Source organism: Vanacampus margaritifer, chromosome 3, assembly GCF_051991255.1.
Source record: "Vanacampus margaritifer isolate UIUO_Vmar chromosome 3, RoL_Vmar_1.0, whole genome shotgun sequence".
NCBI classification, from domain to species: Eukaryota; Metazoa; Chordata; class Actinopteri; order Syngnathiformes; family Syngnathidae; genus Vanacampus; species Vanacampus margaritifer.
In genome coordinates, this window is record NC_135434.1 from 27,745,738 (window position 1) to 27,761,651 (window position 15,914).

The 15,914-nt window shown below is 39.7% G+C and overlaps 2 protein-coding genes across 4 annotated transcripts in view; both read right to left on the bottom strand.

Annotated features, from left to right (window-relative positions):
- LOC144048476 (syntaxin-binding protein 1-like) overlaps positions 1-11,700 on the bottom strand; it is a 37,499-nt gene extending 25,799 nt beyond the window's left edge. For all 3 annotated transcript variants that reach the window (XM_077560487.1, XM_077560486.1, XM_077560485.1), the window contains exon 1: positions 11,559-11,700. In XM_077560487.1, coding sequence (XP_077416613.1) covers positions 11,559-11,595 — 37 coding nt within the window. In that variant the 5' untranslated portion in view covers positions 11,596-11,700. The remainder of the gene's footprint in view (positions 1-11,558) is intronic.
- Positions 11,701-15,525: 3,825 nt separating this feature from the next.
- The window catches only part of top3b (DNA topoisomerase III beta), a 72,739-nt gene continuing 72,350 nt past the window's right edge, over positions 15,526-15,914 (bottom strand). The window contains exon 18 of the mRNA XM_077561384.1: positions 15,526-15,914. This exon is cut by the window's right edge and continues 715 nt beyond it. The gene's annotated coding sequence lies outside the window, so the exon portion shown is untranslated.

A 15,914-nucleotide genomic window follows, 5' to 3' on the forward strand; every position in this document is an offset into this window, starting at 1 on the left:
CACCATATGCGGGTTAATCCTCCAGTGATGAAGTAATTCTCGTGTGACTGCGCGCGAACCGCCAGTCTGTCAACAATGGCGGATAGTGTCGTAGTCGTTTTGCGCAACCTCTTTAGCTTTTACAGCACAATATTTTGCGTGATATCATTGTATTGAAATCACCCGCCATTGTCACTTCTCCCGTGTTCGTCTCACTGATCTGTATATACTACTGGATAGCACGATAGTCCATACACGCCCGTCCGTGCAAGCCGTTGAAGCGACAGGGTGGCCATCTTACTCGCATCTCGCAAGCAGACTAATGTATAAACGATACGTATACTTACATATTAGACATTAGGCTCGTAGGCCTCCTTTTTTTTTTTTTTTAATAAAAAAGAGAAATACATTTCTCTGAAATCCATCATCATCATCATCATCAAATTCTTGATGTGTTGTGGTCAGCTTGAGGTGCATTTCAACCAAACTCGGAATTTTTACTTATTTATTTATTTTTTTAAATCCTGCGATTGGCTGGGATATGCTCCAGCATGCCCGCGACCCTAGTGAGGATATTGTTCAAAATTCTTTGTTCGTAATTTTTATAAAAGTGGGGTGTGTCTTTGAAACAATAGGATGATGTGGGTCTCAGGGTCACAACAGTTGAGAACCACTGCCGTTAAGTATTTTTTCAACATATATTTTTGCACTAGTGGTGCCAAAATGCCAAATGAGGGTAGTGGAGCAGGAGTATACCCATCTGAGCATAAGAGAGCATGAACAGATTACTGCAGGGATGATAAACTGTAAAGAGAGTGACAAGTATTTGTGCATCTGACTTTTCCTCCACCCATCCATCCATCCATCCATCCATCCATCCATTTTCTTGACCGCTTTTCCTCACAAGGGTCGCGGGGGTGCTGGAGCCTATCCCAGCTGGCTTCAGACAGTACACGATTGGCTGGCAACCAGTCTACTGGCAACCCATCTACTGGCAACCCACCTACTGAGACTTTTTCTCATTTCACTTAAAAAGCGACATTTTTCCTGCTCTTTTGATACGCAAATTTGTGTATTACAACTTTGAACCTTCAAGGACTCGCTAACGTGGCTCATCTCTGTGCATGGCGGATAAGCTACAGAAATTTAAGTTCGACGGCGCTGGTGAGAAGCCCAACAGCTACGAGGCTACAAGCTGCAGAATCGGACAACTCCAAGAGTTCACTGTCACCTCGTGACAAGGGCGACGACATCAAGGCTCAGATTCTGACGACCTTGAGAGGCGACATCACCCAAATTATAAGAGAGGACCTTAAAAACGCCTTGGCGAATGACTTTGCCGCTCTCAAAGCTGAGCTCCAGGCTGCGCTGGCCGAGATTGCTAACAGCGCTGTTGCGGTGAATCTTCGATTTGATAGCATCGAAGCCGACGTCCAGGAAGTGAAGGATGACATGTCTACATGGTCTGATGATGCAACCCACGATGAAAGCCACGGTAAAAGGTCTCCAGAACGACGTAAAATCACTTCAGGAGAAGTGTGAAGATTTGCAAGGAAGAATGAGGTGTGGAAACATCCACATTGTGGGCATCGATGAATATTCGAACTCCAGTAGTCCAAAGGAAGTGTCTAAAATCATCAGACAAGTTCTTCAGCTGTACAGGGATGTCAAAGTTGATCGGTCGCACCGTACACTTGCACCCAGGAAGCCAGGTGACGACAGGCCCCGAGTGATCGTTGCCAAGATGCACTATGATGGAGATGCTGTGGACATCTTGAGAAGAGCCAGGGAGAAAGCTCCGCTGATGTACAATGGAAAAAGGATCAACTTTTTTCCGGACTACACCACGGGAGTTGCGAAAGCCCGAGCCTCATTCACAGATGCACGGAAAGCTTTGCGGGGGCGCCGTGACGTGCGTTTTGGATTGTTCTATCCAGCAAGATTCCGAATCACCTTCAACAATGAAAGCCTGGAGTTTCAAGATCCCGCCAAAGCCATGACTTACATCCAGTCTACTATCCTTTCTGTGACTGAAGGGTAATCTTAAGGTACTGTGTGCTCGAAAACATACAGCCAGTCTCAGCTGGTGTGCACAATGGCATATATTTTTTGCACAATTTGGTTTATTAGTTCCATAAGTTTTTTTTCTCCTTACCTGTAATTGCATATTCAGACAGAAAAATGTTGTATAATTAGCTTTTTTTTTTGTAGACTACAACTGTACACTTGTCGTTTTTTTTCCTTCTTTGCTTTAATTTCTTATATGATCTGAAGGAGCCTGAGCTCCAATGCTGTTTTGTTTTGGTTAATTCAGTTTGGTTTTTGCTCCTCCCTTTTGGAGTGGTTAAAGTACATTGTGTCAAACAGTGTTTTTTTGCTGCTTAAATAGCTTAGCTCTTTGACTGCCAGACGTTTTCAAAAACGGGTTGTCCCCAGTGCCAGCCGATTTAAGCATTTTGAGTGATCTTTCAAGGTCCACAGAAAATGTTGTGTTTGGACTATGGAAACACACATACTACCAAATGAAAGATTGGACTCTCATCTTTCATCAGAAAAAAAAGTTTGTTTCTACCTTATTCCGTTCTTCAGTAATCAACAATAGAAAATGGTTACTTTCACCGAAATTCTCTGTTTTGAAACAAAAAACGGAGAAAAAGAGCTTTTTGTGAAACGATGTTATTTCATGCACTCGAGTGAATTGTACACTTCTTTTGGTCCATGAATGATGCCACAAACACCTAAATAGTGCTTTACTTCTGTAAAACGCTTTCACCAACAATGAAAAAGTGTTTTTTGATTGCAAAATACGTGTACAGACGCTCCCCACCTTACGAACGAGTTACGTTCCGACGATCGTTCGTAAGGTGAATTTGTTCGTAAGTTGCTTCAGTGCTATATTTTGTATTATAATTTATGTTTAAAGCCTATATAAGTATATTGAAGGTTTATATAAGTATGTTTAAGGCTTGTACAAGTAACCTGCATTGGTTTGTACTGAAAAAAACTTTTAATAAAATGGAGAGAATACGTACAGTACTGTACTGTACTACGTATGTTAGAGAGAGAGAGCGAAAGACACACACACAGTTTGTACATGTACTGTCATGTTTATTTTCAGTCTTGTTTAGTCCGGTCATGTTTAGCTTCTGTTTTCCTTGTGTGTTCCCCTTGTCTTGTCATTTCCTGTTTTAGTTTGAAAATTGACTCCTCTCGTTTCTGGTCACTTGCCCTTCCTCGTGTGGTGTGTGTGTCAACCCTGATTCATGATTGTTTCCCCATTACCCTCATGTGTCATCCAATCAGTGCCCTCAGCCAGGTGTGTCTTGTTATGTCATTAGTGTTGGTGTATTTAGTCGGGTGTCTCCCCCCTGTCTGTGTCGGTTCATTGTTGCTGTTGTTGTAAGTCTTTCTCCACGTCACGCTGTCTTTTTTGCCTTGTCAGGAACCATGTCATGCTGTTAGATTTGCCTAAGTTGTTTAGCCATGTTTAGATTCATGTTTTGTTAGTTCAATTTATTTTGTACTTTGAAGATAGCTTTTTTGATTAGAAATTAAAACCTTTTTTCTTGGACTACACCTCGGCCTCCTTGCTCTGCCTTCCCGCATCTGGGTCCTAAAGCCCCACCCTACTGACATGTACGTAATAAGATAAATAAAATGAAGTTTAACTTACTTTTGGAAGATGTACTCGATGCTTAAGGAGATGAAGGAGGAGGAGGAAGAGGAGGATTTTATATCATGAGAGATTCTTCGTCGTCGCTGGAATCGGCTTCAAAAGTTATTTCCTGCTTCATGGGGACCGGCGTTTCTTCCTCCTCCTCCTCGCCACGTTGCTCAGCCTCCAATGAGCTCTCACAGCGCCAATCGTCGGTATTAGCGGCGGAAAGAAGCACTACGCGCAATACAAAATCTAACTTACAGCATTTCTTTCCGAACATTTTTCGACATACTGTACGCGCAGAAATGTTCGTATGTACCGTTGTTCGTAACTCGAATGTTCGTAAGTAGGGGAGTGTCTGTATTTCCATTCAACAGTGTAACAATTTGACAAAACAATTTCGCAAACTATTTACAAATGTGTGCAACTGTGGTACTGCTTACAATTATGTGGATGTTTCAAATACAGTTTTTCTTTTTGTAACGCTTTCCTGCGTGCAAGGAGATGCCAGGACTCTCACAACAGTTTACTTTCACTTTCGCATTGGTCCGTTTTGCGTGCAAACATTACACTTTCTTGACGGCCTTTTTTCCGGGGAATAAAAAGCAAGTAGCAGACTGCACACAATTCCTCTGATGAATATGCATTGGACTCGGGGCACTCTCCGTCGTCCGATCGAACGTCCGCCTGTGCGTGCTCGGTTGTGCTCCGCGTTACGACACCGTCATAGCCGCCGCATCAGCGGTTCCAATTTCGCCGTCAAGCTCGGATTCACCTTCATCATCATCGATGATGATCATCGTCGTCATCAATGTACTCTTTTAGCGTTGGTCGATGCCTTTTGTCTTGTAAGTGTAGAGCTGCTTGCAAACGCTCGCCATTGCCCGTTCCCTCCTCCATCTAGCTCCATCTAACGCAGAGGTGGGCAATCTCGGTCCTCGAGGGCCGAAGTCCTGCAGGTTTTGGAGGTTTCTCACTTCCAACACAAGCTGATTCCAATCAACAGGATCGTTATCAGGCTTATGCAGAGCTTGCTGATGAGCTGATCATATATCAGCTGTGTTGGAAAAGGGCAACATGCAAAACCTGCAGGACTCTGGCCCTCGATGCCCACCTCTGATCTAACGTCTTCTACTGCCGCGTCAATGCTTCCCAACCACGGAGTCACCACCCTCATCTTCATCATCGATGATAATCATCGTTGTCAACAATGTGCTCTTTTAGCGATGCTTTTGGTCTTTGAAAAAAACTGCTCGGGCGTGAGCTCCTCGCGACCGGCCGCCATTTTTCCTTTGTTTTCCATTCTGATCTCCTGCTCGAAGCTCTAGCTCCGCCTCTACTGACGCCCACCCGATCTTGTCAAAAGAGAGTCATCGCTGCCCTCTAGGGGCCAAAAATAGTCATTAGGCTCACGAGACCTGCTTGAAACTTTCAGGACAGATCCGCAAGCCTTCCCAGCACCCGTTTCAAAAAAAAAAAAAAATTAAAAATGGGAGGATGTCTTTTAACTCTTTCACTGCCATTGACGTTTATAGACGTCAAGTAAAAACCTACGGAGCACTGCCAATGACGTCTAAAGACGTCATCCAATTTTTTTACATTTTTTTTTTGAAACTGGTGCGGGCAAGGCTTCCGGAGCTGTGGTGAAAGTTTCCAACCGGTCTGTTGTGCCTAATGACTATTTTTGGCCCCTAGAGGGCAGCGATGACTCTCTTTTGACAAGATCGGGTGGGCGTCAGTAGAGGCGGAGCTAGAGTGTCGAGCAGGAGATGAGAATGGAAGACAAAGGAAAAATGGCGGCCGGTCGCGAGGAGCTCACGCCTGAGCCGTTTTTTTCAAAGACCAAAAGCATCGCTGAAAGAGCACATTGTTGACGACGATGATCATCATCGATGATGAAGATGAGGGAGGTGACTCCGTGGTTGGGAAGCATTGACGCGGCAGTAGAAGACGTTAGATGGAGCTAGATGGAGGAGGGAACGGGCAATGGCGAGCGTTTGCAAGCAGCTCTACACTTACAAGACGAAAGGCATCGACCAACGCTAAAATAGTACATTGATGACGACGATGATCATCATCGATGATGATGAAGGTGAATCCGAGCTTGACGGCGAAATTGGAACCGCTGACGCGGCGGCTATGACGGTGTCGTAACGCGGAGCACAACCGAGCACGCACAGGCGGACGTTCGATCGGACGACGGAGAGTGCCCCAAGTCCAATGCATATTCATCGGAGGAAGTGTGTACAGTCTGCTACTTGCTTTTTATTCCCCGGAAAAAAAGGCCGTCAAGAAAGTGTAACGTTTGCACGCAAAACGGACCAATGCGAAAGTGAAAGTAAACTGCTGTGCGTCTCCTTGCACGCAGGAGAGCGTTACAAAAGGAAAAACTGTATTTGAAACATCCACATAATTGTAAGTAGTACCACAGTTGCACACATTTGTAAATAGTTTGCGAAATTGTTTTGTCAAATTGTTACACTGTTGAATGGAAATAAACGTATTTTGCAATCAAAAAACACTTTTTCATTGTTGGTGAAAGCGTTTTACAGAAGTAAAGCACTATTTAGGTGTTTGTGGCATCATTTATGGACAAAAAGTGTACAATTCACTAGAGTGCATGAAATAACAGTTTCACAAAAAGCTCTTTTTCTCCGTTTTTTGTTTCAAAACAGAGAATTTCGGTGAAAGTAACCATTTTCTATTTGGTAGTATGTGTGTTTCCATAGTCCAAACACAACATTTTCTGTGGACCTTGAAAGATCACTCAAAATGCTTAAATCGGCTGGCAGTGGGGACAACCCGTTTCTGAAAACGTCTGGCAGTGAAAGAGTTAACGTCTTTGGCGCTCCTCCGTAGGTTTTTGCAGAATGTCATTTAACGTCTTTGGCAGTAAAAGAGTTAGGGATATTATCCCACATTTTTGCATTTCACATGTTTGTAATTTTGTTATTAGTGTTGTTTTTTCTTGCATTTTGATCTTCATGTTCCCCGGAGATCTAGTTATATTTAATAGAATAATAGAGCTTTCATTCCTTGCATGCTATGGTGACATTTCTCCAAATGTAGAAGTTCTTTATTTTGATCCAACATTCCTGCGCACAGCTGTCATTACATATGTGGTCATTACTGTACCTCTCTTCACTTGATCCTCTCTTCTCCCTGTAAGCAATCCTTAAATTGCCTTGTTTTTACAATAACTACTATGGTGACATGAGTCCTCTGACAATTATAAGTTACAATGTGAGAGGTTTGAATAGCCTGATCAAAAAAAAAGAAAATATTACAGCTGAAACACCTCAAATGCCAAATTGCTTTATTGCAAGAAACACATTTATCAGATGATGAACACCAGAAACTAAGGAAATCCTGGGCTGATAAAGTGTATTATTCGTCTCACTGCTCTGGGAAAAGAAGAGGGGTGGCAATATTGAAAGCACAGACAAATTAATTTTGTTGAAACGTTAGTACATAGAGATGAAGAAGGCAGGTTTATACTGGTGAATGGTCTCCTAGATGGCATTGCAGTCTCTATTGTTAATGTCTATGCCCCAAATGAGGATCAACCGGGTATTGTAAAGTTATTATTTAATAGGATCGCGGAGCATAGCTCTGGCAACAAGATAGGCAGTCTGCATCTCAAACCGGCATATCAAAAATGGGAAAAAATCTCAAATATTTGTCTGCAGAGGCAGGTATTGTAGATGTGTGGAGATGCAAATTCCTGAAAGGGAGAGACTTTACATTTTACTCTAACAGACATGCAACCTATACGATTGACTCTTTTTTTTTTTTCTTTTTTTTTACTCCTAAAGCTGAACTGTTTAGAGTCTAAGACATAAATATCATGCCCATCACAATTTCAGACCACGCTCCGGTCGTTCTGCAGTTGGATCTGGGCTTGACACCAACTCCAAAGCAATGGAGATTAAATGCCTCTCTCCTTAACGACACAGAATTTATCAATTTTATTAAAACTGAGTTTAAGAACTATTTGGACACAGACAATACTCCAGGCATATCTCCTATTGTATTGTGGGATTGTGCTAAAGCTTATCTAAGAGGGAGTATGATTTCTTACAGTTTAGCAAGAAAGCGACGTAAGATTGCTAAACAATTAGAATTAGAGGCCAAAATCCGTAAACTGGAACATAAACACAAACAAGGGACGTTACCTAACCTAGCAGACCTCGTGAAGAACTTCAAGGGCTATTATCAGATTACAAGCCAAAACAATGGCTTCATCCTGGTCAGAAGCTGCAATAGTAGTATTACATAAGGATGGCAAAGATCCTACCAATTGTGGCTCAAAATAATAACTAAAATCATTCATCCAGATCAAACTGCTTTTATTACTGGGAGGCACTATGGAAATAACTTAAGGCGCTTACTTAATATGTTATCACATCAAAGACAGAATAAGACGAGGACAACTAAATTTATCGATTGGATTGAAACAATATATTCTTCCCTTCAAACAGCTGTTAGGGTGTACGGGTTCCGGTCTGCAAGGTTTAATTTGGAACGTGGATGCCTGCAGGGATGCCCACTGTCACCTTTGCTCTTTGCTATCAGTATCGAACCACTAGCACAACTCATCAGAGATGATGATGATATAAAAAGAGTGTTGATTGGCAAAGAAGAACATAAAATATCTCTGTATGCCGACGACGTCCTTATATATTTGACTGAACCGTCCTCTACAATTCCATGTCTAATGAAGAAGTTATCATTATATCGGTATTACTCTGGGTATAAAATCAATGTTGATAAGACAGAGGCCATGGATGTTTTGGGTGATATCCCACTGGAGCTTAAACGACAAAGCGGGTTTCGTTGGCCAAAAGAGGGAATAAAGTATTTGGGAATTTATATTCCCATCTCATTAGACAACTTGTGTAATGCATATTATGGCAGAATAATTACTACTATAAAAAACGACTTAGATCGTTGGTCAGCACTGCCTCTCTCACTCCTTGGACGCATAGAATCCATTCGTATGAATGTTTTACCAAGGTTTTTATACCTATTCCAAATGCTGCCTTTAGAAATACCTAGGTCTACATTTGAAGAAATGGAAAAAAAAAATCTAAATTCATATGGCAGGGGAAGCGCCCCCGGATAAAATATAAAACACTTCAAAGAGTTAAGGAAGAAGGTGGACTTAACTTACCGAATCTGAAATATTATTTCTGGGCAGCACAATTGAAACCTTTGATTTCATGGATGCAAAGTAATGCTCATACGAGATGGTTAAGCATTGAACAAAGTGCTCTTGTACCTTTGCAAGTATTGCCATTTGTCGACTTTCCGGTTTTGGGTTTAAAAAGGTGGACTAAAACCTCGCTTGACCTATGGAAGAGAGTCAGACTTGCTTTCAAGCTGCCAACTCACCTCTCTGCTCTGTCTAGAATTGCACACTTGAAATCCTTCACTCAAAATAATTTAGATGTGCACTTTCGGAAATGGGCTGATCAGGGTCTTGTCTATGTTTATCACTTGATGGATAAAAACGGTTTATTGTCATTCGAACAACTAGGGAGAAATTCACAGCTTCAAAAAGTGATTTTTTTTTTAGGTACAGTATTTGCAAATACTGTCTTTTTTGACATCTCATTAAGAATGGGGAAAAATAATGGACCCATCACCAATTGAATTTTTTAAAATTAAATTTCAAAAACGGCAAGAGGACAAAAAAGTTATTACAAATCTTTGTAAAATATTTGTATTATTGGCTCATGATCGACCCATTTTTGCAAAACAAAGATGGGAGGTGGAGGCGGGCCAGATTATATCTGATGAAAAGTGGAAAGAGGTATGTACGGTGGCACACCACACCACTAACTCCAACACATGGAGATGATTTAAATGGAAGATATGTTGTAGATATTTCAGGACCCCAGACATTGTTGCTAAGATGACCCCTAATGTTCCGAGTCTGTGTTGGAGGAACTGTGGCACTGAGGTGCCTAATCACACACATATTTTTTGGTCTTGCTCCAAACTACAGGGTTTCAGGGATGAAGTGTACAGGGCCATAAACCAGATTTTTCAAGTTACAATACCAAGGAACTCAATGGTGGCTGTACTTGGTACCATTCTACCAGGGGTGCAGGGACAGGCTGCAACATATCTCTTAAACATTCTTTTCACAGCAGCTCTGAAATGCATTACAAGCTCTTGGTTGCAAACTGAACCTCCCTCCTTTAATTTTTTGATTAAAAAATTGAGAGAACTCTATCAGATGCAAAAGATAACTTACTTATTAAGACTCCAAATGCACATTTTTAGAAAGAGATGGTGCCATGTGGAAGATTTAATATTGAGGTCCAACTAGGCAATACACATTAGGTGGAGTGTTTGTGGCTGTGCCACTCATTGATTGCAGTGACTATACTTTAGATGACTATTTAGATGACACTGATGACCCAAATCTTGACCCGACCCGTTATTTTCATATACGTATATTGTTAGTTTTTATTTTATTTATTATTGTACAAAATACTCTATTGTTGTAAAAAACTCAATCAAATTTAAGTTAAAAAACTGTATTCACGAAGCCACTATTCGAGCAGCAATAGATCTGAACTTGAAACAAAAACAAAGGAGCAAAAACAAACAAAAACATTAGGATACTACTGATGTTTCTCATTTTGTTTTTCTTGGGTGGATGGGCAACACAGTGTCCCAGTTTCCAGCACTGGGGTTTAACAATCTAGTCTGTCCTCCATGGAGGGTAAACGCAATCCCTGCCTCTAATCTGCTTCAAATCCTCTTAGCCCATACAAGACTCACCATCACTATTTCAGAGTGGTTCTGTGTCATCTGACAACGTCACAGAAAAGCAACCACCCTCAGAACCAGATAGATCCACAACAAGCCTCTGAAACAATTGCATACATCCTGTTTTGTTTGCAATGTTCAGAGTGACATTTGGAGGGCAGTAACATTCTGACATGACTTCCTGGTTTAACGACAACAATATTTGCAAAAATCTTTGACTTGGTCCCCATATGTAGTCTCAAAGATGCTGGTTTGAATGCAAAAATGCACCAACCTCAGTTATAATTACTGAATTGATGGCTGACGATTCAGTATCAAACAAAAACATCTGCAATGGATGTTTTAAGGAAATTTTGAGACAAAGGTAAGTCCAGTAGTTTGCAGGGATCCAACTTATTTAAACCAATGTTTTATTCTGTTAATAATTATATTACACTGTAACTTTGCATACATGCTTTAATTATGCTTTATTATTAAATAAAATGTAATTAAATGTAGTTCACTGGCGACCAGTCCAGGTTGAAGTCTGTCTTTGACCATTTTCAGATGAACAGATTAAGCGGTGCAGAAAATGGCTGAATGGGTATTACATTAAATGGTGCCCTAAGAATGACGACGTTTCTTTAAAATGAACTCTTCACTCTAAGTGATCTAAATATTTATTTTCATGAAAAAAATAATAAAATACAATTGCAATTACAATTCCCCCCTAAAAGTTGTCAACATCTCAACCGATCATTTGGAGGCTGCTTATTACCATATCACAATTTACAGATCGCATTTAAGAATGCATGATTTTACTTATTTTACTCTGCAAACGAAAGCAAAAATAGCTTTGAAGAAAGGCCAATAGTACAAACTATAGCTTGTTTTGAAATACGCCTAGATTACACAAGTTAAAACGTTTTGAGGCACTTTATAAAAAAAAATGCAAGCATTTAAAAAAACGTGAACACGCGAAATCAAAATGTAATAGAAGTCAGTTTAAAATTGAAATATCATGTGAAAATAATATATTTTAAGTTTTCGTATGGTTCTAGTCTTCACACGTATATTTAACTTGGTATTTGTAGGTTGCTTGGCGGTGCACCGCCGGTAATTAAATAAACAAAAAAGTAACAATAAAAATACTTCTTACTTTCTCCAACAACGGCTTTTAGTCCAATAGGTGCCATAGCTGACTTGTGATGCGCGTCCACCTCTCCGCCCGGCTGCTGCTACCGAGGTGGGGTGAAGACCAACGAAATGCAATCATAGACGTAAAATCTTTAAATACCTCCTTGAGGTCTGAATTGTTCGCTGACGTCGCCGCCATATTTGATGTGGCAAAGTGGAGCGCTTGATCAAGATGCTTCATTCACTTGCTGCTCAAATGTCCACGTTTTACATTCAAATAGGCTATCATGGGGGTAAAATTGATTAGGATTTAAAAATAACTTTTGACTTTATATGGCCATTATATAATTCAAATAGGCTATCATGGGGTTCAAATTGATTAGGATTTAAAAATAACTTTTGACTTTATATGGCCATTATATAACATCATTTTGTGAATAAAATTTGTGAACTTGGCAGTGATTTACGTTTTAAAATAAAATAGAAACACCACAATTAAAATACAGCTTGGTTTCTCGTTTGTTTTCTGAAACGAGAAAGGAAAAGTCTCATACCAGATTTTAAATGTTTATTTTATAGACGAAAATAGGATATAGCACAAGACACAATAGGAAAATGTCTCGTGTATTTGTTTTGGATTCCCTGAAATTGTCACCAATAGCATTTCTCATACTGGCCCAGAAGATGGCGACAGCGTCTGAAGATGATATACTGTAGTATTCTGACGATACTGTAGTGTTATGTCATGATCCGTCGCCAGCCTTAATTCCACAAACGCTTTAGTATAGGCTATGCTTGGAGAAAATTGCTGGTAGTGTTAATGATAGATATGATATAATAAATAAATACGTCAAGAAAAAAATCTGACATTGCTTTTTACACAAACGATGATACCCTTAACTTAATGTTTTGTTGCAAAGCCTTTGAAGACAAATTGACAATTACTGCAAAATTTCTGTATATTTCAGTGATAGTTGTGCACCACCTTGCAGGTATTTTGCAAACTGATCCAGTTGTCCGAGGTTTGAAGGGTGCTTCTTTCCACAGATATTCAATAGGATTTCGACCAGGGCTTATCAACAGCCACATCTTATTAGTCCAATGTTTTGTCCGTAGCCATTCGTGTGTGTTTTTAGCGGTGTGGTTTTGGTAATTATTCTGTTGCAAGACTCCTGCCATGTGACTGAGAACAAGCTTTCTCTGTCGAACCTTGATCGTTTTGAGATTTAATTGTACTCTGTACCAGCGGCATGCAGAAACCTTTGGAGGGGTATGTGCTCAAAGTTGAAAAGGGGAACTATTTTTCTATGAACACAGAATAAATATAAGATGCACTCAAATGTGTGGCCATCAAAATGTAGTTTTAGGTCCTGGAGCCTCTATCCCAGGTGGCTTCGGGCAGAGTTAATTTTCATTAAGGTTTTTATTTATTACTACTACCTTATTTCTACTTTATTTTTTCATTTTATTATTGTTTTATCGCTTACTTTAACAGAGAGGTACCAGTAATTTTCTCCAACTTAGCGAATACCCGTACTGGAATTGTGCTCAAGATGGTCTTCAAGCAAGACTGGGAATCCATGTCAAGATTTGTTTATCCTGCTTTTCGTTTCATTTGGAAAAACAAACGTCGCAATCTTATCAAAATAAATGAATAATAATAATCATGAGGAGAGAGCAGAGGGATTGTTAGAACTCCTAGTTATTTTTTTGTTTTCATTTAAAGTAAACTTTTAAAATCAATTAAAAGCATTTTTTTTAACTTAATGCATTCCAATAAAATCCAGAGTTTAAGGTTGTTGTAAATACTCTTCCTGAGAGTATTCTTATGTTGATGAAATGTCATCGATCCGACATACCAAGATGTAAAGACTTTTACATTACATTACAGTTTCTCGTAATAAAAAGTAAAGTACAAAAATAAAATGTACGAAACAAACATGTTAGAAACACACATAGTGGCTATAATACAATTTCTCAAGGAAAATTGTACTGGAACACAGAAATAAAATGCATAAATTGCCCTTTCCAATTCTGCATTTCAAATAAAATGAGATCTTTTTATGCGAGGCAAACTATTTGACAAGTAAAATAAATACATATATAAGATAAAAATCGAGCTTTAGCTATAACAGCATGTTTGTTCTACCCGTATTAAGTTTCAAAACAGGATTCCGTTCGAAAAGGGTGTAGAAACAAGTAAAATAACTTAGTCCCACCCCTTATTCCTATCAAATGTATCACTTAAATTCACCCTGAAAGCCTATTCAGGTTATAGCAAAAGTAACAGCAAAGTCAGACAAATAACATAAACCACGAAATTGAAAGAAAATGACTTAGCTGGATACAAAACACAATGTTATTGATCTGACCTGTTTTTCTATTCCTTTTCTGTTCTGTATTTGTTTAATATTTCAGTTTTAAAGATGTATTTAAACCTACTTTTTGTTTTACATGATTTCATTTCATCACTGCAGTTGTTCCATAGTGTAAATCATTTCACTGACACAGCGAAGCTTCATATTAGTTCTAACTGGTTGTTTTTTTAAACGTAAAAAATCCTCTGAGATGTTTGCTTTCTCTGAAAAAAACTTTTGATGATATTTGGTAACTGCTGATATTTACTTTATACATAACCAGAATTGTTTTGTAGTAAATATATCACTCTCTGGCATTGTTCCGGTAGCTTTTAAAACCGCTGTTATTTAACCTCTGAACAACCCAACCTCGACCCAGAAAGTCTGTAATTATAGGCCGGTATCAAATCTACTGTTGCAAAAATACTTGATTGATGATTACATGGCCGCTAATAACCGATATGGACCTTTTCTGTCGGGATTCGGTGCCGATTATTCGACTGAGACAGCCATTGCTAAAGTGACTAATGATCTTCTAGCAATGGACTCCAATACTTTATCAATATTATTATTACTCGATCATAGCGTTGCCTTTGATACCGTTGATCATAACATGCTACTAGAATGCCTCCAAACATGTATTCGTATTTCAGGCAACACTCTCATAGTTTAATTTGTACCTCTCAGAGAGAACGCACCGTGTAATCCATGGCAATGCAACCTCTGCATCTGACCTATGCAACGTTATGTGTGGAGTCCTGCAGGAGTCGGTATTTGGCCCTTTCTTGTTTACATGCTTCCGCTTGGTGATATTATACGTAAATATAACATTAGCTTTTACTGTTATACCGATGATACTCAATTATAAACTTGCTCTGCAAGAGGAATTCTCGCAGTATTTGTGAGTTCACAAACTCCACAGAATACATCGTGTACGTAGCCCGTTGATTTCCATAGATCCAAACCAACAATCACAGAGCGACATTGTTTTGGGCCGAGACATGCAGCTGTGACGAAACCAGGAAGCCAGCGCCGATGGCAGGGCAAACAATCAAACCTAACATGGACGAATGGACTCTGTAATTAATTCTGTTCTTGCAGAATTAATCACCGTTTTCTTGTTGAATGTTGAACAGCAAGATGCCCTTCATGTATTTTTAGCTTGTGTTTGTAAGATGTTTGTGCTTCTTTCCACCCCTTCGACGAGAACGAAGACATTTTCATCCGTGGCCGCAATTGGTCTGAACAAACATGCACAATGCCGCATCATCCAATCAGCTCGACGTATTGTACAGCATGTCCCGCCTTTCCCGAGCAAATCACCGTGGAAAAGTCCCAGATTGATATTGTGGAGAACTCCCTCGAGTGAATCACAATTTCAATCTGGCTATTGCGAGGTTAACTCAATTATAACTGCAATTAAAAATAACAAACCCACACAACTGCAGTAATTTGGAGGCGTGCCTAAACAATGGAAGGACGCGTTTTCTATGCTGCCAAAATGGCTGCGCTAACGTCCATTTTGGGACGTGTGATGTCAACGTCCAGATGTCTACGGCCTTTTGTGTATGTTGAAAAAGTTCTAAATCTTTGAGTCCAGCTCATGAGGAAATGGGAGCAAATACAAAAATGTTGCGTTTATAGTTTTATTCAGTATATGTGAAGACGCTGATCATGTTAATGACTTCTCACAGTAATTAGGAAAAACAATACGTGAAACGTAATTTCTAGAAATCTCTGCCAATAATCACATTTTCAAATGCTAACTTCTATAACATTCCTAGGAAATCACAACCCATCGCTGGTTAGCTAATTTTAGAACAGGCCTGCAGGCTACTCATGGTCCTTGAGGGCTATCTGGTGCCTGCTGGCAGCACCACGTTGGTGTCACCTGCATAAGAACAAGATGACAAATTTGTATTGCTAAAAATCTGGTTAACAGTAGGTATTTCTACATGACTACAAATAAATTCAATTAATTTTTTTGCACTTATTTGCATTCCTTGTAAACTAGTTGTACA